Raw genomic sequence first — 23,690 nt, forward strand, 5'->3', positions numbered from 1 at the left:
CTTCAGGAGGACAACATTTATTTATTTATTATTTAAAAAAAATTTTTTTATTTATTCATTTTTAGAGAGGAGAGAGAGAGAGAGGGGGAGAGAGAGACAGAGAGGGAGAGAGAGGAGAGAGAGACAGAGAGAGAAGGGGGGAGGAGCAGAAAGCATCAACTCCCATATGTGCCTTGACCAGGCAAGCCCAGGGTTTCGAACCGGCGACCTCAGCATTTCCAGGTCGACGCTTTATCCACTGCGCCACCGCAGGTCAGGCTATTTTTTTATTTATTGATTTTAGAAAAGGGAGAGAGAAAAAGAGAGAGAGAGAGACATTGATTCGTTGTTCCACTTAGTTGTGCATTCATTGGTTGCTCCTTGTATGTGCCCTGATTGGGGATTGAGTCCACAACCTTGGTGTTTTGGGACAATGCTCTCCCTATCTGAGCTACCTGCCCAGGGCAAGAAGACAGCATTTAGATGGAAGAATCACTTATATCTGAGGAGGAAAGGTGAAGGAAGTTGTGTACAATGTTTCATAAAATTAAAAAGTAACCCAGCAGGAATGACTTCCTCTCCTCTGGCATCAGAGCACTTGGGTCTGAGAGGACCCTGGCTGGGTCTATGGGCTGCCTCTGTGATTGAAGGGAGTTCAGGGCAGGGATGAGGATGGTGCATAGGGTGATGACATACATCATTGTATATAGCAAGGTTGGAGCCAGGAAATTTCAGAAAAACCCAAATAAACCCATAATAACCTCCAGTCCCACCGTATTTTAAAAGGCTACAAGGTAACAACAACAAAAAAAGAAATTCCTTTTTTAACCCGGGTTAAATGGGCAAAAAAAAAATTTAAAAAAATCAAAGGTAAACAAGAGATGAGACTAAATCGTGTGAGCTCGTGCACACACAACACATTGCATCCTCCTTAGAATCTCTTTCAGTGTCACAGGCTGCAGTCTCGATGCTAAAGCCCTCCCTGACCTTGCAATCTAGTCCAAGTACACTCTCTCTGCCTTCCAGTTCCTGACCCCATATCTCATTCTCTGGCTCTGGCTGCAAGTAGAAGGTCACTATGTCAGGATGTTGGACATGAACTTGAAGCAATTGGAGTACTGCTCAGGGTTCACAGTCTAGATCTCGGCCCCTACCTCGTGTTTCACTATTTTGGCAGCATGTGCAGCTTTCTTCTTAGCATCATATGGTGTGAGGATATCAATAATGGCCATGAAATAAGCTTTCTGTCTTGAGAACTTTCATTGCTTTTCATGGCATAAATATCAACAGAGTTGTCAAATTCTCCAGGACCAGAGAACCGAGGAAAGCTGAGAGGTTGCCAGGGCTGTCTGGAGATGTGCTGTGGGAGCAGAGCAGGGTGCCACCCATCCTGTCATTCTCATCCTCCTGGTCTTCTGTCCCTACCTCCATCTCCTCCTGCTCTGCCTGGTCCATATCATGGACACCCACTAGCAGACTGCAGTCTGTGATCTTCAGCTAGGCCAGAAACTCTAAGTTCCGTTTCAGTTTTTCCAGGAAGTTCTTTTTAGTCTCCTCTCCCATGTGCAGCTTCTGTTCTTCGTTGAGGAAGTCACTGTCTTTATTTTTCTTTTTTTAAATTTATTCACTTTATAGAGTGAGAGAGAGAGAGAAAAGGAGGGAGGGGGGAGCAGGAAGCATCAACTCCCATATGTGTCTTCACCACGCAAGCCCAGGTTTTCGAACCAGTAACCTCAGTATTCCAAGTCGACACTTTATCCACTGGTCAGGCAGGAAGTCACTGTCTTTTTTTTTTTTTTTTACAGGGACAGAGAAAGAGTCAGAGAGAGGGATAGACAGGGACCGACAGACAGGAACAGAGAGAGATGAGAAGCATCAATCATCAGTTTTTCGTTGCGACACCTTAGTTGTTCATTGATTGCTTTCTCATATGTGCCTTGACCATGGGCCTTCAGCAGATCTAGTAACCGCTTGCTCAAGCCAGTGACCTTGGGTCCAAGCTGGTGAGCTTTTTGCTCAAGTCAGATGAGCCCAAGCTCAAGCTGGTGACCTCCGGGTCTCAAACCTGGGTCCTTCTGCATCCCAGTCCGACGCTCTATCCACTGTGCCACCTCCTGGTGACACAAGAAGTCACTGTCTCTAAATGTTGTCAAGTCCCTCACCTTCTCCTTGTCATTCACTTCTCTGGCAACAACAGAACCCTTGAGGTCATGTTTGCAGAATACAGTGAGCTGATGGCTGAGCACGTTCCTTGTTACCACCATGTAGGTTTCCACACCATACACAGTCAGGCAGCACATGCCTAGAAACGATGGCAAAAGGATGTTGCTGTGACACATAGTACCCACTTTGAACTAGTGGTACTTCTTTAAGACGTTGTGCATCTCAGCCACAACCTTGATTGACAGAGTCTGGAAGATAAGCACCAGTCACAGGCGGTGAAGAAACATGTGTCACATTGGCCATGATCATCACTATTGACAGGAGGACTACACATCACTGAATTCTGGTAATCCTGATTGTCAATTCCAAATCTCTCCTGAAGATTTTTTTTTTTTGTATTTTTCTGAAGTTGGAAACGGGGAGGCAGTCAGACAGACTCCCGCATGCGCCCGACCAGGATTCACCCAGCATGCCCACCAGGGGGCGATGCTCTGCCTATCTGGGGCGCTGCTCTGTTGCATCCAGAGCCATTCTAGCGCCTGAGGCAGAGGCCATGGAGCCATCCTCAGCGCCCGGGCCAACTTTGCTCCAATGGAGCCTTGGCTGTGGGAGAAGAAGAGAGAGACAGAGAGGAAGGAGAGGGGGAGGGGTGGAGAAGCAAATGGGCGCTTCTCCTGTGTGCCCTGGCTGGGAATCGAACCCGGGACCCCTTCACGCCAGGCCGACGCTCTACCACTGAGCCAACTGGCCAGGGCCTCTCCTGAAGATTTTAAAACACATGGGATAGTACTCCTTAAACTTGATGCCACAAGATAGGCTGTTCTTATTGAAGAGATCATTGTCAATCCTGATCTTGCCATACACCTTGAAGGCGTCTTGTTGCCAGTGGAAAGAGGATTCTTCCACGGAGTCATAAGAAAAGTATTTCAAGGACCCACACTTAGGAGAATGGTGTACTGGTAAGAGTTATTAGAGCAAAAACAAAAAGATTACCCTTAAGTGCTCAATGTCTCGTCCATGCCCAGGTGGCTTAGTTCTGACGTGCTGCAGAAGAAGTCCTGGGCCTGGTGAGCAGAACTTTAATGCCATCACCTTGGATTCCAGTAGTCTACCATGGTTTCTGCTCCTGGCTGTGCCCTCCAGCTGGCACTGTGCTGTCGTAGCCAGGCCTACACTTGCAGTCATGTGGCTGCTATAGAGAGAGAATGTGCATAAACAAACAGGTGAACGAATACACATGTGATACCCAGATGGGCCTTTGTTAAGATTTGATTATATTACCTCAGGCTTGGGAGAGAGCAGGCTTTCTTTCAAACTAACAATCTCTTTCTTAATCTTTATGGGCTTGTACTGGACCCTCCCCCTAACCAAATCCTTTTCTGGATCTTCTGGGGTTTTGTGTGCCTTATCCAATCTGATCCTTTTCCCAGATTTTTACAGCCTTGAGTTGACCCATTTATGTCACCATTTTGGCTCCTACTGCACATGGCTCAAAGTTTTGCCTCATCATCTGGTTTGTACTGGGCATGTACTTACCTCCTCATGCACCATCTTGGTTTCTATTGTGTATGGGCCTAGCAAAGGAATTTATCTTTCTCTTGGTAATTCAGGCTAATGGTTGGTTGTCCCCCAGAGAGATTAGAAAGCTGATTCTTCCTGCGTGATTCAGAGCTTAAATCCCCTTGGTAGAGGGTACAGCTGTCCCCTGGGGAACCTGTGAATGCTATAGCTTCCTAGTGAATCAGGCTTAATATCAATGTCCAATTCAGTTCCCTAGTTTATTAGACTTAATTTCTGATTCCATTCCTTCCTTCCTTTATTAATAACTAGCTAGCTACCTACACTAACAATCTGGTATTACCATGACAGGGACAAGAATATTGCTCAACTCACTGATTGTGTGGTTCACTCCCACATTAGGATGCTGAGATTCTGCTTGTTGGCCCCAAAAAAGCTTCATTTTCTGGCACATAAAATGTTCTTCTTGGTCTTGGTCTTGCTGATGCTGAGTGGTGCCACCACCACCCAGTGGTGCTGGTGCAGTTGGACAACATGCTTGGGGCTACAGTGGTGGTGGCAGTGAAAGGAGGTGCAGTGGAGACCATGCACAGCATCCCACGTCTCCCCTGGAACAATCCTCACCCTTGCTTCCTCATTGTGCCATGGTTACATCATTCAACTGTGTTAAATGCCACTAAGGTAAAGATAAATGTTGGCAATTTTTAGATTTGGCAGTGTGGAATTGTTGGTATTATCAGTCAGTGGTCTAAGTGACATGGTGGTAGAGGACAACTCAGAGAGGTAAAGGTCAAAAGGTTGAGAATATTGAATAACACATCTCAAGTGTTTTATTGTGCCTAGCACATAATATGTACAGTAATTATCATTGAAGCAGACACTGTTAGTGCTCCACCCATATGTGCTCCCCACTTCCATTTTAGGAACATGAGCCTAACTTTTATCCATACAGATATTCCTGATTTTATTTGCCTGAGAACTTTCTTTGGCTGCTGAAGTCTGCTCTGCTCATGGGCAACAAGCTGGAGCTGCTGGGCAATTAACATTTTCAGGAGCAGTCCTCTCAACAGGAGTAGTTGCACAAATAGTTGTCTCTTGCGTTTCTCATGGGTTAACTCTAGGTATGTGTTCTGCAGACTTCCCTGGAGTTCCCCAGCAGTATTAAGAATGGCAAAACCTGGTACTTAAGCAATATGAGACCCCACCCCCAGAGATTTGATTCATAATTATGACACCCTAAGTAACAGTGAGGATTGAAATTGATCATGGCCCCAAATGTTAATGGTATCCAGCTCAGGCTGAAGAATGTCTACAAGATGGGACACTGAGAATTGAAACTATCTACAGCCACAAAGATTACAATTATGGGAGCTAAAAAATATTAATACTTTACTTCCCACCTTCTAAGTTCTTCTGGCTGAGCTAATAATCAAATGAACAAAGACAGATTAACAGGAAGAAATCAAAGTTTAATACATATGCATGGTGAATTCACATAGGCATGATAATTCCATAAAAAGTCCAAAGGTAGTGAGGTGATGTTGGTCATGTAAGACATATTTGGAGAAATGCAGGATGGGGTATTAGATTTCAGAAGTGAGAATGGCCGATTTAGAGATACTTGAGGAAGAGCAGAACACACAAGGCAGGAAAATCCTTGCCAGGCTACTCAGAAACAATGGACGCAGTGGGTACCTAGCTAACAGACTCCTGCCTGGAAGCGTCTTGTTTATCACACTTAATTCAAATTAGTCTAAGGCCGCCTCCTAAAAGCTCCTTCCTGAAGCAGATTTCTCTGCCTGCATCTTTAGGGCAGGAAAGGGGGGAAGATCAAAGATTCTTTCTGAGTCTCTTGTTTCTTAGTAAACAGCTTAAAATCAGTATTTCAAAGACAGCTTCAGGGTGGCTGATTTTGGCCCCTTCATAGTCAACCTTAACATAATTTTATTATTTTGTGGTCATCTTCAACATAGCTACTCCTCCTGGAACATTATGACCAGAAAGAGAAAATTTGCAAGTAGCTTAATTGTTCATTTCAGGTATTTCTCAAAATCCCATTTAAATGAACATCAAACTCCTCAACTTTTAAATAGATGACTTTAAGTGACTGTGTATGCTGTGCGGTAAGCAGAGTAATGATCACCCAAAGATGTCCATGAACGAATCCTTGGAACTTCTGAATATGCTGTTATATGGCAAAGGGGAATTACAGTGGCAGATGGAATTAAGGTTGCTAATTTATTTGACCTTAAAATATGGAGATTATCCTGGATAACCTAAATTGGCACACAATAATCACAAGAGTCCTCAATATTAGAAGAGGGAAGCAGAAGAAAAGGTCAGAGTAATGTGATTTAAGAGGTCCCTTTGAAGATGGTGAACTGGGGCCCAGCCGAAGAATGTGGGCAGCTTCCAGAAGGTGGGAAAGGACAGGAGAAGGATTCTTCTCTAGAGCCTCTAGAAAGGAGTAAGTAGGGTTGCCAACACCTTGATCTTAACCCAGGGAGACCTGCTTAGACTTCTGACATACAATTGTAATGATAAATTTTGATAATTATTACAGCATCAATAGGAAGCTAATATACTTTCCAATGTTACAGGTCCAAGGTTCACGTGCCCGATACTTTTTTTTTTTGTATTTTTCCAAAGCTGGAAACAGGGAGGCAGTCAGACAGACTCCCGCATGCGCCCTACCAGGATCCACCCAGCATGCCCACCAGGGGGTGATGCTCTGCCGATCTGGGGGGTTGCTCTGTTGCAACCAGAGCCATTCCAGCGCCTGAGGCAGAGGCCACAGAGCCATCCTCAGCGCCCGGGCCAACCTTGCTCCAATGGAGCCCTGGCTGCGGGAGGGGAAGAGAGAGACAGAGAGGAAGGAGAGGGGGAGGAGTGGAGAAGCAGATAGGCACTTCTCCTGTGTGCCCTGGCTGGGAATTGAACCCGGGACTCCTGCATGCCAGGCCGACGCTCTACCACTGAGCCAACGAGCCAGGGCCGCCTGATGCTTTGAAAGAAAGGTCAGTATTCAACAGACCAGAATTAGAGCAATGAAAAGTTTATTAATTTAGAAAACCTAGCTCCAGAATATGGGAGGACTAATTCTCAAATCCATTTTAAGAGCTCAGAATTTAGGCATCTTATACAGGTACATCAGGAGAAGGGAGGATGAGGGAGGAAGAGGTGAGAGGGGCCTGTAGGCAGCCAGGAGCTGAATAGGGTTAGGGATAGCAGCAAGTCTTTTACACTCTACTTTGAATATGCTTTAACCCATTTCCTTATATGCAGATACATAGATGAAATTTATGTAGATGTAGATAAAAAGAATGAAGTGGAAAAGAAATAAGTGGTCAGTTAAGAATTTGATACAGGGCCCTGGCCGGTTGGCTCAGCGGTAGAGCGTCGGTCCAGCACGTGGAAGTCCCAGGTTTGATTCCCGGCCAGGGCACACAGGAGAAGCGCCCATCTGCTTCTGCACCCCTCCCCCTCTCCTTCCTCTCTATCTCTCTTCCCCTCCCGCAGCCAAGGCTCCATTGGAGCAAAGTTGGCCCGGGTGCTGAGGACGGCTCCATGTCCTTCGTCTCACCCGCTACAGTGGCTCTGGCTGCAACTGAGGAACGCCCCAAATGGGCAGAGCATCCCCTCCTGGTGGGCATGCAGGTGGACACCAGTTGGGCACATGTGGGAGTCTGTATGACTGCCTCCCCAGCTTCTCACTTCGGAAAAATACCAAAAAAAAAAAAAAGAGAGAGAGAGAGAGAATTTGAAAAAGGAAATACGTATAGACAGCAGTGAATTACCAGCTTTCACGGCTGATAGAAACATTTTTGTTTCATCTACCGGGTATGAGAACAAACGTCGGAGACTTTCAGGAGTTTAGATGTTACTTTATTGGCCAGTTTAACCTGCGCAGGGGCGAACTCCCAAGATGTCCGTAGACACCGTACTCACAAGAAGCTATAAACGGGAGTCGCGCCTGGCGCTTACAGCTAGGTCCTTATATATCCTAAGTGGGCAAGCATTATACAGAAGCAGATGTGGCAGTTAGCTATTCGCTAGGGAGGGCGCACGCAGCATAGCAACAGGGGCCGGCATAGCAACAGGGGCGGGGTTTAGCCTAGTGGCCAATTTCAAACATAAACTTCTTATAAGGGTCTCTGACCTTCTTTGTTCTCAGCCTCACAGGGGCCCTATCAGCACTCTCTGTTCCTGCTCCTTCAGCAGCCACAGCACACCTCCCTGAATCTAACAATTTTCATGGGCACATTTTTAAATAATAACTTATTACAAAACACGTAACGTTTATTAAAAACAATCTGTAATGTATTTGCTTCAAAACCAGTAGATAAGTTAAATAACAGCTTCAAGGGGCTCCTTCATAGAAAGAAAACAGATGAGAGGCAGGAGATTAGTCTTTCCCAAATGGCGAACCAGAGGTGGTAGTATCTGTGGACAATTACTGTACTGGCTTCTATGAGACCCTTTGAAAATCCTGTCTAGTCTATATTATTTCACTCTCAATTAAATTATAGCTTGCCCTGACTGGCGGGATGTTAAGTGAAGGAAAGTGTTTAAAACGATATCCTGAAGAATAGTATTAGTGGCAGAAAATGTTCCGATGACGACAGAAGGGGGCGGGGCTGGCTTGTCCCCCGGGAGAGTTCAGGCGAGGTAGCGAGCAGCCGTCCGTCAGTCCTCGCCGACTGCCTGATCGCCGGACCTGTTGAGGGGCTTGGACTCGGGTTTCCAGTCAGCACGCAAAGGCGATCTCGGGCTTAGGAGGCGCGGACCGCCTGGGCCCCGGAACCAGTGGATCCGGCTGGTCCCGGCGCCGCCCTCCGTACCTCGCTGGCGGGTACGCGCAGGACGGTGTGCGCCGAGGACGAGCAGGCCGGGTCCTGCCCGCCCCACCCTGCAAACGCAGCCTCCGAGTCCCGCACGCAGGGCTAGGCCTAGGCCCCGCGGCCATCGCTGGCTTCCCGGCCCCGCCCGGGTGTCGGGGCCGACAGCCGCGTACGTCACCAGCCTCAGCACCGCCCCCCCCCCCCCCCCCCCCCCCCCCCCCCGGGCACTGCAGCCTAGGCGGCGGAGCACCCGCTTTTCCGGCGGGGCGGGGCGCGTCGTCGTCACGTGACGACTGTCCGCCCGCCCTGGTCACATGGGTGGCGCGGCCGCTGCGTCAGTCACGGTCCTGGCTGCGGGAGTCGGGCCGCTGTCGCCGCCGCCAGCTGACGGGGCGGAGACCCGGGAGCCAGGTCCTTGTCAGACTGCCGCCGCCGCTGCCCGTCCGGGGCTGGGCCCGGCCGTCATGGAACAGGTCGGGACCTCCGTCGGTCCCGTGTGAGGTGCGTCTCCTCCAGCGCTTTTCCGGACCTCGCAAGCCCGCCGCGGCCCGGAGCCCCTCGCCCGTGGCAGCTGGTCGTCGCTCCCTGGCAGGCTCGGATGCGCGTCCGGTGAAGGTGCAGGCCCGGCGCCGCCGTCGGCAGGAGATGGTTCGGGCCTAGCGGAGCCGGGAGCGGAGGTGAGGAGGCCGAGACTGGCGGAGGCCGCGCCGCGGGCGGGGGAAGGGCGGGCGACGGGGAGGCGGGGGCCGCGGGGCTTGGGGACCCCCCGGGCCGGCCACTCGTGCTGCCTTCGTCCCACGCCTTGCGTTCCACCCCTCCCCCAGTAAAGCTGACCCAGTCCTAACAAACATTCCCTCAAGTCCGTCTTCTCGCCGTTTTTCCTTCTCCCTTTCGTTCTTTAATACGCCCCTGCTCTTCGAAATACCGTCGACTGTCTTGTGATTTTTTAATACCTGATTTCGAGTTATTTCTAGTTAACGAGAAAATAGGCCTAGGTTCTATCATAATCCAGCTGGTTCTCGCTTTTTTGCTTCCCTTCTCGCGATTCTGCTCGCCGTCTCCCTCCTCCTCTGGGAAAGAAAAAAGGAAAAATATTCCGCCTTGAGTAGCAGCGAGGGAGTTAACTAAAAATGGGAATCTGGGGGCGTAGTGCTTGAGCCCCAACCCCCTCTTAGGCGGCCCAGTAGCTGGTTATCTCTGGCTCGCCGGTGGATACTGATGTTCAGGCCTTTACTCCAGCTGCCTGCGCTCTGGGTTCATTTCGTAATTGACGTCAGTGCTTTGTTCCTTCCACTCTGCTGTTCCTTCCACTCTGAGGATGGATGATGGGTGTCGGAGTTTGAGCAGTATCCTTATTGCCTTTTCTTTCACCCGTGACACCGTTTATACGAAGTTGAAAGGACAGATCTGAAATGCTTGTGTATGGGAGTTCAAACTAAGACGAAGAGTTCGATTTAGTGTTCTTGCACTTATTTGCAATTCAGAATTGTTTAATTTCTTTCCTGCTGGCCAGAGGACTTTTAAACTTCAGCCAGTCCCTTTTCCCGTAACTGGTGTTATTTTGACGGAATCGAAGCTGTAGGTGCTTGTGTGATTAGGATGTTTGTAAATGTGACGCTTGAAATGTGTGTTGCTTTTTTTAAGCTCAGATATTAAAAGCTTAGAGCTTTGTTTTCGTATTCATTTTACAAAGCTTTGTAAAATGTTTATTTTAATTGTCCTTTAACTTATCAAAATTGAAATAGTAATGAGGACTTTATTAATTTGGCCTTTGATAAAGATTCTTTGTGGCATGGTGAATCTTTGGTCATATGTGCATAAAGAAGTGTTGGCAAGTGGCCACTGGGTTTCAACAAAGCTTCTTTAAATTTCCCAGGTTTATTTTTCTTATTCATCATTGTGTTTTTCAGTCTCCAAACATTAAAAAAATTCTCAAGAAGTTGTTTTTAATTATCTTTTAGAGTTAACTTACCTGGAAGCAATCAGTGTACTTTTTATTTTAATACCAGCAGTTTCATTCAGTCTGTGGTGGCTTGCAGGCTGATGACTGGTTTTTGTTAGTTCTACAGGAACAGTAGGCAAATTTTACTTTAAATAAAATTTTGCAGTGAAGTGGCGACAGGACAGGATGTCTGTGAGTGACCCAGCTTTTACTGTTTGGTTGGGGAAGAAAAGCTTAGGTGTGTTATTTGGAAAGTGTTCTACAATTTTGGGGTATAAGAGTGATTACAATGCTTTGGTGGAGCTGTGTAATTAAGAATTCTTTTTTTTTTTTTGACAGAGATAGAGAGAAAGTTAGAGAGAGGGATAGATAGGGAGGACAGATAGGGACAGATAGATGAGAAGTATCAGTTTTTCATTGTGGCACTTTAGTTCATTGATGGCTTTCTCCTATGTGCCTTGACTTTGGGGCTACAGCAGACCAGGTGACCCCTTGCTCAAGCCAACGATCTTGGGTCCAAGCTGGTGAGCTTTGCTCAAACCAGATGAACCTGCGCTCAAGCTGGCGACCTCGGGGTCTCGAACCTGGGTCTTCCGCATCCCAGTCCGATGCTCTATCCACTGTGCCACTGCCTGGTCAGGTGTAATTAAGAATTCTTAAAGATAAAAGTATTTTCATTCAGATTCACTTTATACTTCTCTGTGCTCTTGAGTTATATCGCCTTTGTAACAGTTGATACTTTCTGCTTTGTATCGCAGTTTTCTTGTTGTAGTGTCTCTAGAGCAAGAACTATATTTACTATATTTATACCTCTCTGTATCCTCCCCAGTATTTTATACAATTATTAGATTGAATTTGAATGCGTTGTCCAACCTAAGATTTCACAAAAAGGTAATCTGAAGGAAGCTGTGTAACTGATGATTATTTGAAGAGGAAAAAGTGACTGTCAGTTACAGAAGATGAGGCTTTCTAAAAGTTATGTATCTTACCTCTTTTGAAGAGTTAAGGTAAATGTCATGATTTTATGTGTACCTAAGAGGAACAGAGAAAACAGGTATTTATTTCTTTTGTGGCCATCTACTGGTTTAGAATAGAGTCTAAAATATATATGAGGCCTCTTTGTAGTATTTTTTATAAAATCAAAGAGGCATTTTTAAGTACTGAAAGCACACCTGGATAATGACCAGTGACATTGTCAATTATAAAAATTGGTGACTTAAATTTTATTTTTTATTTTAGCTTTATTTTACAGATATCTTACCATAAAATTTTTTTTTATAAAATGTAAAGATTTCCCAGCTTTTGAGCCCTCAATCTTGTTATATTTTACCCGTTTCCTTTTTCATTGCTTCTGATAAGTTGGAACAATTATATTTGACTTCTGGGAGGGTGTGTACCAGTCTCAGTTATTGCATAAGGTGTAGTCAGTGACATAAGACTGCTTACAGCTAACCTGACCTGTTAACCTTGCTGCTTTTTCCTTTGGTTTCAGAAAAGCACCCCTACTTGTTGTATCTCCCTCCACCCACTGCTGTTGGTTATTTGAAGTGATACTCTAGTTCATGGAAGAGGACAGTAATAAACATTCCAGTTACTGAGTTTTGGCTGATCAAGTGCATTCCTGTTTGTCTTGATGTTCATTTTCACTGGCATCATATCCTAAGAATTTTAATGATACTGGCACATATAAAATGCTAAAACCACTTCATTTATTTCCAAAATATTCCAAAAACATTTTAAGGTTGGGACTACTTATTCTATTTTTTAAGCTTTAAAATTGATTGATTGATTTGAGAGAGAGAAACCAAAACATCAATTTGTTGTTTCCTTACTCAGTGTATTCATTTATTGATTCTTTCTTTTTTTTTTTTTTTTTTTGTATTTTTCTGAAGCTGGAAACGGGGGTGGGGGTGGGGATGGGGGGGCAGTCAGACAGACTCCTGCATGCGCCTGACGGGGATCCACCCGGCATGCCCACCAGGGGGCGATGCTCTGCCCATCGGGGCGTAGCTTCTGTTGCGACCAGAGCCACTCTAGCGCCTGAGGCAGAGGCCCTGGAGCCATCCCCAGCGCCTGGGCCATACTTCCTCCAATGGGGCCTTGGCTGCGGGAGAGGAAGGAGAGGGGGAGAGGTGGAGAAGCAGATGGGTGCTTCTCCTGTGTGCCCTGGCCGGGAATTGAACCTGGGACTTCTGCACGCCAGGCCGATGCACTACCACTGAGCCAACTGGCCAGGGCTCATTTATTGATTCTTATATGTGCCCTGACTAGGGGATCAGACTCACAACCTTAGTGTATTGGGATGATACTCTAACCAACTCAGCTACCCAGCCAGAGCTACTTATTTTACTTTTGAAGGAAAAAAAGTCTTATTTAAAATCTACCTTCTTCACCTGACCAGGCAGTGGCATAGTGGATAGAGCGTTGGACTGGGACGCGTAGGACCCAGGTTTGAAATCCCAACGTCACCAGCTTGAGCGCAGGCTCATCCTGCTTAGTGGAGGCTCACCAGCCTGAGCGAGGGGTCGCTGGCTTGAGCAAAGGGTCACTCGGTCTGCTGTAGACCCCGGTGAAAGCACATATGAGAAAGTAGTCACTGAACAACTAAGGAGCTGCAATGAAGAATCGATTCTTCTCATTTCTCTCCCTTCCTGCCTGTCTGTCCCTATCTGTCCCTCTCTCTGACTCCCCCCCCCCAAATCTACCTGCTTCATCAGCTATACTTTATTTAAAAAGTCTAACCTGAAGGAAAGCATATTATGTAACTTTGACTCTCTTGGAGTGCCTAATGAGCCATGGTTGTGACTTTTAGGCAGGTAGACAAAGCTTATTAGTGAGTACTGTTTTAAATTAATTATTTTGATCATTTTCTGGCATAGGTAAAAGAACTTAATGCATTATTTTCCTAGAGTGTGTCTGTGGAGGGGTGGGGTGGTGGTGTCAGGGTTTGATTGACATGAATAGATTGCCCTGGAAAGTCAGTAGGGTTTGACTACCCAGATATTATCATGATCTGTCTTGGGGCTTGACCTGATCTCCCATGATTTTGTCAGTTTGGAGATGCCTAGTGGGTTTTGACTTCACTTGGTGTTTTCATTTTCATATGATCATTTGGGTAAGGACAGTTTTATGGAGAGGTGAGTACAGGTGAATACTCTGCATAGGCAGGTCTTCCCACCTCTTTGCAATTGCTTTCATTTCTTTATTTCTTTATTTTTTTTTTTAATTTTTTTTTTTTTTTTTTTTTAATTTTCTTTTCTGAAGCTGGAAACGGGGAGAGACAGTCAGACAGACTCCCGCATGTGCCCGACCGGGATCCACCGGGCACGCCCACCAGGGGCGAAGCTCTGCCCACCAGGGGGCGATGCTCTGCCCCTCCGGGGTGTCGCTTTGCCGCGACCAGAGCCACTCTAGCGCCTGGGGCAGAGGCCAAGGAGCCATCCCCAGCGCCCGGGCCATCTTTGCTCCAATGGAGCCTCGGCTGCAGGAGGGGAAGAGAGAGACAGAGAGGAATGAGGGGGTGGGGGGTGGAGAAGCAAATGGGCGCTTCTCCTGTGTGCCCTGGCTGGGAATCGAACCCGGGTCCCCCGCACGCCTGGCCGACGCTCTACCGCTGAGCCAACCGGCCAGGGCCGCTTTCATTTCTTCTATCAGGAATATCACTCTTCCTCTCTTGTTCCTTACCAAAGTTTACTTGATTCCTTACCCTACTCCAATTGTGACCTACCTCCTTGGAAACCCAGTATCACTTTGTATTTCTAAATTACTTGTTAGGCAGCTAACTCTGGGTCTATAGTTTGCTGGGTGACATGGAACACAATGTATCAGGGAAGACCACTAGTAAAATAAAGATTGTTTCACTATTTTATTATGTAGCTCTAAAACATAAAGATTAAAATAATCCAACCTAAGATTTATTTTAAAAAATTAACACTAATTCCTTAATGTCATTACATATTCAGTCAGAGTTCAAGTTTCCTTGATTACAGTTTTTACTTTAATAGTTTGTTTGAACTAGGATCCAAATAAAGGGACATATATTACATTAGATATGTGTTTCAACCCTCTTTTCCCCCCCTTTCTTCTATACTGCTCACAAAAATTGGGATATTTAAAAATGAATATGAAGCAATAAAAAGAGAAGTATTTGATTTCTTTTCTTTTTTTTTTTTTTTTTTGTATTTTTCTGAAGCTGGAAACGGGGAGAGACAGACTCCCGCATGCGCCCGACCAGGATCCACCCGGCACGCCCACCAGGGGGCGACGCTCTGCCCACCAGGGGGCGATGCTCTGCCCCTCCGGGACATCGCTCTGCCGAGACCAGAGCCACTCTAGCGCCTGGGGCAGAGGCCAAGGAGCCATCCCCAGCGCCTGGGCCATCTTTGCTCCAATGGAGCCTTGGCTGCGGGAGGGGAAGAGACAGACAGAGAGGAAGGAGGGGGTGGGTGGAGAAGCAAATGGGCGCTTCTCCTATGTACCCTGGCCGGAAATCAAACCCGGCTCCCCTGCACGCCAGGCCGACGTTCTACCGCTGAGCCAACCGGCCAGGGCCTGATTTCTTTTTATTAAACAAGAACATCAGAAAAGTAAACAACAAGTCAAAGAAAATTGATTATGCAAATGAGATAAAATACCAACTTTTATTTCATTGGTGAAAATGCACTATACAGAAGGCTGAAAGTACTGGAGTATCTGCACGTTCCCTGATCCTCTAATTTTTGTGAGCAATGTATATAGGTTGCTGTCTTTTTGTTCTTGTTCCCATATAATGGGTTTGTTAAAGAAACCAGGTCTTTGCCCTGTAAGATTTCTCCCAGTCTGAATTGTGCTGATTGCATCTCTGTGGTTTCATGTAATACATTCCTTTGCCCCCTGTTTTTCCTGTAAATTAAGTTACATCTAGAAGCTTGATCTGATTCAGGCTTGGAATGATTTATTTTTTATTATTTTGGTTTTTTATTTACTTATTTTTATTCTTCTTAAGGGAGGCAGAGAAACAGACTGCTGCATGTGCCCCAACCAGGATCCACCTGGCAAGCCCCCTATGGGGCCATGCTCTGCCCATCTGGGTCCGCTGCTCCATTGCCCAGCAACCAAGCCATTCCAGCTCCTGAGGCACGGCCATGGAGCCATCCTCAGCACCCGGGGCCAACTTGCTTCAAATGAGCCATAGCTGAAGGAGGGGAAGAGAGAGATAAAGAGAGAGAAGGGAGAGGGGGAGGAGTGGAGAAGCAAATAGGTCAATTCTTCTGTGTGCCTGGACTAGAAATCGAACTGATGACATCCACACGCCAGGCTGATGCTCTATTGCTCAGCCAACCCGCCAGGGCAAAATTTTTTTAATGATGAGTACTTCATAGGTAGTTTTGTGTACCTCCTATTCACTTTTAAACATGCCAGTGAAATTGGCTCTTACCACGGCCACCTGTGATTTTGATACTGCCAAATTATGTAATCATTGCTTACCCCTACCTCCTCCTGTACAGTACTTATAGTACCTGATATTATTAATCATTTTCTCCTTGATGTTGTTTTCTTCCTTGCCTTGATGGCTGTTCATTTCTTGCCTTTTACCTACTAGCTGCTTCTTTGCGGACTCTTAATTCTTGCTAATCCCTTGATATTGATAGTTCTAGATTTTAGCGTAGGCATTCCCTTTTCACTCTTCTGGGTGATCCTGTCCATTTGTATTGCTTTAGCTATCTCTAAGGGTTTTGTGTTCATCAGAACTCTTTTATCCAACTGATACTTCCCCTTTCAATATAATTGGCACTTTGTTTTAATTAGGAAAATGACACATATGTAACTTAAGCAAAAAGAAGAGTTTATTGGAAATATACTGGGTATCCTATGAATTCTAAGAAAGGCAATCAAACCACAGGAAGACAGCTAAAACTCAAGAACACCTGGATCTAGGGGCTCCAAATGCGTTTAGGAGTATCTCTTTGTATCTCATGAGATGATTTTTGTATATTCAGTCAGTTCTCTTGCTGCAGGCCAACTTTAATACTTACTAATAATCTTCTGAGTTTGAAAGCTTTTATCTTCTGCTATGAGAGAGGGACTGACCTGCGTCTCAATACCATATCCCAGAAGAGAGGACTCATTGGGTTATATGTCCACATAGGCCACAGCTTTGGCTAAGGGCTGCATTGTAGAATACGCCTTAGCTGCACATCCCAGAGAAAAGTGGAGTAAATGGCATTCTTAAAACATAGTTGGGGCTCTGGCTGCTTGGCTCAGTGGTATGGTAGACTGTCGGCCCAGTGTGTGGAAGTCCTGGATTCGATTCCCAGTCAGGGCACACAAGAGAGTGACCGTCTGCTTCCCCACCCTCCTCCTCCTCTTTCTCTCTCCTCCCACAGCCATAGCTTGAATGGTTTGTGTAAGTTGGCCCTGAGCACTGAGAATGTCTCCATGGCCTCCCCTCAGGTGCCGTAATAGCTCAGTTGTCAAGCAACGGAGCAGCGGCCCCAGATGGGCAGAGAGCATTGCCTGGTAGGGGGCTTGCAGGTGAATCCTGATTGGAGTGCATGTAGGAATCTGTCCTGCCTCCCCACCTCTCACTTATGTAATTAAAAAAAGAAAACAGGCCCTGGCTGGTTGGCTCAGTGGTAGAGCGTCGGCCTGGCGTGCAGGAGTCCCAGGTTCGATTCCTGGCCAGGGCACACAGGAGAAGCGCCCATCTGCTTCTCCACTCCTCCCTCTCTCCTTCCTCTCTGTCTCTCTCTTCCCCTCCTGCAGCCAAGGCTCCATTGGAGCAAAGTTGGCCCCGGGCGCTGAGGATGGCTCCATGGCCTCTGCCTCAGACGCTAGAATGGCTCTGGTTGCAACAGAACAACGCCCCAGATTGGCAGAGCATCACCCCCTGGTGGGCATGCTGGGTGGATCCCGGTCAGGCGCATGCGGGAGTCTGTCTGACTGCCTCCCCATTTCCAACTTAAGAAAAAATACAAAAAAAAGAAAAAGAAAACATAGCTGGTCTACTCATTCATCCCATGGTTATTTAGTACACACAGAGTCCTACTTTTCCCCATACATTAAATATTTATTTAAATGTAATTTATATGTACCAGCAAACACCCTCATCGCTTCCATGGAGACAACTCAAATTCACATCTTGCTACAACATCTAGAGGTCATTGTTCTTTTAGTCCAGATTCTGAAGGTGATCTTTTGTTAATTAGGTGTAGATTGCTTTGTCACATGTCTGAAAATTGTGGGCTAAACACAACTGATACACAGTGGTTGGAAAACAAAATAACTAAAACTCTTAGGAGGAGAGGTGAGAGTAAGGTATCATTGTTCTAAAACTTACACTAGATCTTCCTGGACAGGTATGGTGTCAGAGGTAAATGATAGAACCAGCAAATTACCTGGGTCTTCATTTGTTGACTTACTTCTTTGCAGATGGAGTAAGCTCTTTAGTCAGCCAAATGAGGATATTTCAGTTCTGTCCACTAGGAAGATTTTCCTTGTCTGTTTTAGGTTAACATTAGTACCGACAGCCCTGACCAGGTGATGGCGCAGTAGATAGTGTGTCAGACTGGGACGTGGAGGACCCAGGTTTGAAATTCTGAGGTTGCTGGCTTGAGCGCAGGTTCTCCGGCTTGAGTGCGGGGTCGTTGGCTTGAGCATGGGATCATGGACATGACCTCATGGTCGCTAGCTTGAGCCCAAAGGTCGCTGGCTTGAGCCCAAGGTCACAGGCTTGACCAAGGGGTCACTTGCTCTGCTGTAGCCCTCCTGTTCAAGGCACATATGAGAAAGCAATCAATGAATGGCTAAGGAGCTGCAATGAAGAATTGATACTTGCCTTCCTGACTGTTCCTGTTTATCCCTCTCTCTGTCTCTCTTTTTCTCTGTCTCTCGCAAAAAAAAAAAAAAAAAAAAAAAAAAGAGATGAACACTGAGAGGATATTGGGAAGGAGTTTTAAGGGAGGGCAGATCTATGTTGCCTTATCACAGGGTTCAGCAAACTATGGTTAGTTGGCCCAAAGCTGCCTGCTTTTGTGTGGCCTGTGAGTTAAGAATTGTTTTACATTTTTACATAGTAGAAAAAAAAACTTAAAAGAAGAATATTCTGTGGTTGTGAAAATCATAGGAAACTCAAATTTCAGTGTCCGTAAACAAAGTTTCATTGAGAACATGGACAACAGCCATTTGTTTATATATTACCTATAGCTGCTTTTGCTGCTACAGAGACAGAGTTCAGTAGTTGTATGGTCTGCAAAGCTTAAAATATATACTAGGAGGCTTTGAAAAAGTTTGACTCCTGTTTTAGCAGATCAAATGGGTCTTGGTGGACACTTGGATCTGAGGATTACCTTAGGGTTGAACAATTAGTTATAATGTCCCTATTTATAGGTAGTTGTTAGGGGGTTTTGTTTCACTGTAGAATACACATGTATGTATATAACACAAATGCACAAATACAAACAAGCAGGTGAGGTTAGGGCATTAGCCTAGCTTTAAAAAGAAAGCTGTTAGGGAATCAGACTTGATGGGTCTACTGTACTCTGAAGGTAGGATCACAGTATAGGTTACATTGTAACACGGTTGCTTTTATTTTTATTATTTTTTTAATTTTTAAAAATATATTTTTAAAAAAAATTTTTTTTAAATTTTATTTTATTTATTCATTTTAGAGAGGAGAGAGAGGGGGAGAGAGAGAGAGAGACAGAGAGAGAGGAGAGAGAGCCAGGGGGGAGGAGCTGGAAGCATCAACTCCCATATGTGCCTTGACCAGGCAAGCCCAGGGTTTCGAACAGGCGACCTCAGCATTTCCAGGTCGACGCTTTATCCACTGCTCCACTACAGGTCAGGCTAAAAATATTTTTATTTATTCATTTTAGAGAAGAGAGAGAGAAAGACAGAGAAGGGAAAGAGATAGGGGAAGGAGCAGGAAGCATCAAGTCCCATACGTGCCTTGACCAGGCAAGCCCAGCGTTTTGAACCAGCGACCTTAGTATTCCAGGTTGATGCTTTATCCACTGCACCACCACAGGCCAGGCTGAAACACAGTTGCTTTTAGTACAGCTCTGTGAATGGGGGGGGAGAGAGAATTTCCAGAAAATCTGCGGTGAGGTGAGGCTAGAAGTTGTTTAGACAGTCCCTTTAAGTGTTTATTATGTATAGATTAACTATCCTACCCCATTTCCATCCCATCACCCCATATCCTGCTCTTTTCCTTGCCTTGGATAATGCACCATTATCATCACTTTATCCAGAAACCTGCAGTTGTCCTTGATTCCTCTGTTTTATTTCTCACATCTGGCTTGTCCCAAGATTCTGCTTCCTTAAAGTCTTTGAATCCAAATCCTTTTCTCTACATTATCTACCTTCCTACTACTGCTGCTTTAATCTAAAGTATTTATTTCTCACCTGGGTTATTGCAATAGTCTTCTCACTTGTTTCCTTATTGCCAGTCTGATCTACTACATCCTGTACCAGAATGATTTTTCCCTTGAAACTGCAAATCTGATTTTGATACTTCTCTATTTTAAACTTCTTGGTAGTGTTCCATTTTCTATAGTATTCTTCTAACTGGAGATTCTTAGACATTAATAAGTTTTTTTGTTTGTTTGTTTTCAGTTTTTTGTTTTTTTTTAATTTCTGAAGCTGGAAACGGGGAGAGACAGTCAGACAGACTCCCGTATGCGCCCGACCGGGATCCACCCAGCACGCCCACCAGAGGCGATGCTCTGCCCCTCCGGGGTGTCGCTCTGCCGCAACCAGAGCCACTCTAGCGCCTGGGGCAGAGGCCAAGAGCCATCCCCAGCGTCCGGGCCATCTTTGCTCCAATGGAGCCTTGGCTGCGGGAGGGGAAGAGAGAGACAGAGAGGAAGGAGGGGGGGGGGTGGAGAAACAAATGGGCGCTTCTCCTATGTGCCCTGGCCGGGAATCGAACCCGGGTACCCCGCACACCAGGCCGACGCTCTACCGCTGAGCCAACTGGCCAGGGCCTGTTTTTTGTTTTTTTTTTTAAAATAAATTTTATATAACTCCTGAAGGACTGCTTTATAGACAAATACTCTTTTGGGAGTTTGTTGCTGTTTACATTTTATTATTGTGTTTTATTATAGTATTTGCTATAGTGTCTTGTATTAAGATGATATTGCAGTGGCTCAGAAGGGAAAGATAGTGAGTAAAATTGGACCATGTCATAGTATTTGTTAGTATAGGCAGACCAAATCCAAAAGAACCCTGGCATAATAGATGGTATCATATTTTCACTGTGAGATGTTTCTGGTGGATCCTACCTTTGTAATTAATCAGCATGAAACATATTGCAGTGTGGATGTTGTGTTTCCAACTTAAGCAGTGGTTATACTTCATATATATACATTTAATGTGGATTTTAATAAGGTAGGAAACCACAAATAAACAAGATTGCTAGAGTTAACAAGTGAGGCCTCTCTAAAATTGACACTTAAGGACTACTAATTGGTCTGGTGTTTAAAGTTGTATTTCCCACTCTCACAAACACTCACAGTTATTAGGTCCACTTTGTATAATACATTTATAAGTGTTAATATTATTGAAGTCAGGTTACAGAAGTGGTTTAAAGATATAGAACCAGACCTGAGACTACATATTTCAAGGATTAAATACATCATAGCTTTAGTTTCTGTAAACCAACATAATCTATTACATTCATGTTATTTCAAATTTTGTTTTATATTTATTTTTTAAAGTTCTTTATTTCACTTATTCCTTTTAGAGAGGGGAGAGAAAAAGAGAGGGAGAGAGAGAGAGAAAGAGAAAGGGAGGAGGAGCAGGAAGCATTGACTTCTGTATGTGCCTTGACCAGACAAGCCCAGGGTTTTGAACTTGGCAACCTCAGCGTTCCAGGTCGATGTTTTATTCACTGTGCCATCATAGGTCAGGCTATTTTTTAAAGTTTGAATTTTAGTTACCTAAGAGCTATAAACATACCTAATTATATATTCATACTTTTAAATTAACATAATAAAAAGTCAGAAGAACTTGGAGGGTTTCTTGGAAGAGGTGGGAATGTGGTAAGTTTTTTGTTTTTTTTTAAAAATATGGAATGCTTCACGAATTTGCGAGTCATCCTTGCGCAGGGGCCATGCTAATCTTCTCTGTATCGTTCCAATTTTAGTATATGTGCTGCTGAAAAGAGCACTGTGGAAAGTTTTGAAATGGATGTGTTTGTTTAGAAATAGACAGAAGTAAGGGATCACTAAATAGGGGCCAGTTTGAGTAAAAACCTGGATCTGAATGTATCTAGGTTATTTTCAGGCCCAGACAAATCCTGAAGGCTTTATAAAAATAGGTCAGAAATGAACCCGTAGCCTGACCGGTGGTGGTGCTATAGATAGAGCATCTACCCAGAACACTGAGGTCACCAGTTCAAACTTGAGGTTGCTTGGCTTAAGCACAGGATCCTCAGCACAACCCCAAGGTCACCGGCTTGAGCAAGAGGTTGCAGGCTTGACTAGAGCCCAAGATCACTGGTCTGATCCCTGGTCAGGGCACATATGAGAAACAGTGCACAACTAAAGTGAAGCAATGAGTTTGTGCTCTTCCTTCCTTCCCTCCCTCCCTCCTTTCTTCCTTCCCTCTCTCCCCTCCCCTCTTTCTCTTTCTGTTGCCCCCTCCCTCCCTCCCTCTCTCTCTCCTTTCCTGTCTTTCTCATTCTCTCAAAAAAATATTGAATTGTATACTGCTTTAAATCCTGTTATTGATGATTTTTAAGCATAAACATATCTTAATTATATTTGCTTTATAAAGATATAAAAATAATTATCAGTGTGTACATTTCAGACATTTCCAGAAAGATTCCTTTGTGGGTTTTAGATATTTGTATGCTTTTAAAAGAATAAACTGAATCAAAAGATTGTTTTCTTTTTTATAAAAGAACTGTAAATTTGGACTTTTAACCATTTTTCTCTGACCATTTATTCATCTTTGAAGATGCAAATAGATTTCTGTTTTATTTGTGCATATACTTTTAGAGTTTGGTAGCAATAATTTTTTTATTCTTATTTCAATTTTTTTTTGCTTTTATTTTTATTCATTTTAGAGAGAGGGGGGAGAGAAAGAGAAGGGGAGGATGAGGAAGCATCAACTCCCATATGTGCCTTTACCAGGCAAGCCCAGGGTTTCAAATCGGCAACCTCAGCGTTCCAGGTCGATGCTTGATCTACTGCGCCACCACAGGTCAGGCAATAATTTTTGAGATAAGGTTAAACCAGTTAAATTTGGGTTACACATTTCTCAAACATTAATGAAAGAAGTATAATATCATTTGGTTTTGGTTCTGTGAGGTACGTAGTATGTAACTGCAGGACAACGGAAAGTAGCACTTAGTGTTATTGAGAGAAGCATTGTCTGAAGGAAGGCAGCTGGTTCATGCAATATGGGATGCCCATTCTCCAGCATCCTTAAGTATGAACATATTTGTATATCTAATAAACATTTTTTCTCATGAATTGAGGTTTTACATTGTCTAGTATTTTATAAGGAACATATCAGTTTATTGGTAATCAGTCTGGCAAATACCGTTTCACATTATTTATTGAACGATTGAATAATTGCTTAATTGCTTGTGATACTGTTTGGCCTCTAAGATGAGGAAATAAATTTTTGCTTTATCAGAAAAGTTTCATGGAGGAAATGAATAGAGTTATAGTTAATGGACAAGAGTGGTAGAGCTTGATAGATGAGTAAATAAATGTTCTGGCTCTCATCTATCTGAAATAATTAAATGCAAATGTTAGAGTGCTAAATTAAAATTTGTTGCAGAATGGTGTCTGATTTTAGTTTAGTATGAAGTCCTAATTATTTCAATTGTGAAATACCAGTATTTTGTGATATTTGGTAATTAATATCATGATCTGTGTGTATTCTTTCCTAGTAATGAAATATCTCATTTCTAACCAAACTGTAAAGTTCATTGGTTTACTTATTCAACTGATTGTGTACTAGGTTATGTTATAGATTTACAATGCTGAATGAAACAAACACGTTCCCTGATTGCGGTTTAGTGGGAGAGGAAATACTACTGGACATCAAAATTAGTATATACTTAATTGTGATCAAGTACTTAGAAGGAAATTTTCAGAAGCTAGAAAGAGCACCACAAATTCAAGAAGTCCACAAAAGACCCCTGGTAGGATTTGGGAGGAGAGGGTTGTAAAATGTAAAATGAATCTGATGAGATAGGAGTCAGATCAGGGTTTTGTAGGCCGTTGTAAGGACCTTCAGGTTTATTCTAAGGT

General features: G+C 44.5%; 1 protein-coding gene, 1 non-coding gene and 1 pseudogene across 3 annotated transcripts in view; 1 reads left to right on the forward strand and 2 right to left on the reverse strand.

The window, feature by feature from the left end:
- Window positions 1-1,055: 1,055 nt before the first annotated feature.
- LOC136377279 (phosphatidylinositol 5-phosphate 4-kinase type-2 beta-like) lies at window positions 1,056-4,196 on the reverse strand (annotated as a pseudogene).
- Window positions 4,197-8,812: 4,616 nt separating this feature from the next.
- AFF4 (ALF transcription elongation factor 4) overlaps window positions 8,813-23,690 on the forward strand; it is a 104,309-nt gene continuing 89,431 nt past the window's right edge. The window contains exon 1 of one of the 2 annotated variants that reach the window (XM_066344448.1): window positions 8,813-9,178. Coding sequence is in view for 1 of the 2 variants with exons in the window: in XM_066344447.1 (XP_066200544.1) it covers window positions 22,604-22,629 (26 nt within the window). In the remaining variant the exon portion in view is untranslated. Of the gene's footprint in view, window positions 9,179-22,533; window positions 22,630-23,690 lie in introns of those variants that run through there. The other variant, XM_066344447.1, reaches the window with a different exon arrangement.
- LOC136377753 (U6 spliceosomal RNA) lies at window positions 21,486-21,592 on the reverse strand. Its single transcript, XR_010746386.1, has one exon. It is a non-coding gene; the product is annotated as a U6 spliceosomal RNA (small nuclear RNA).

This window comes from Saccopteryx leptura, chromosome 6 (genome assembly GCF_036850995.1).
Source record: "Saccopteryx leptura isolate mSacLep1 chromosome 6, mSacLep1_pri_phased_curated, whole genome shotgun sequence".
Classification (NCBI taxonomy): domain Eukaryota; kingdom Metazoa; phylum Chordata; class Mammalia; order Chiroptera; family Emballonuridae; genus Saccopteryx; species Saccopteryx leptura.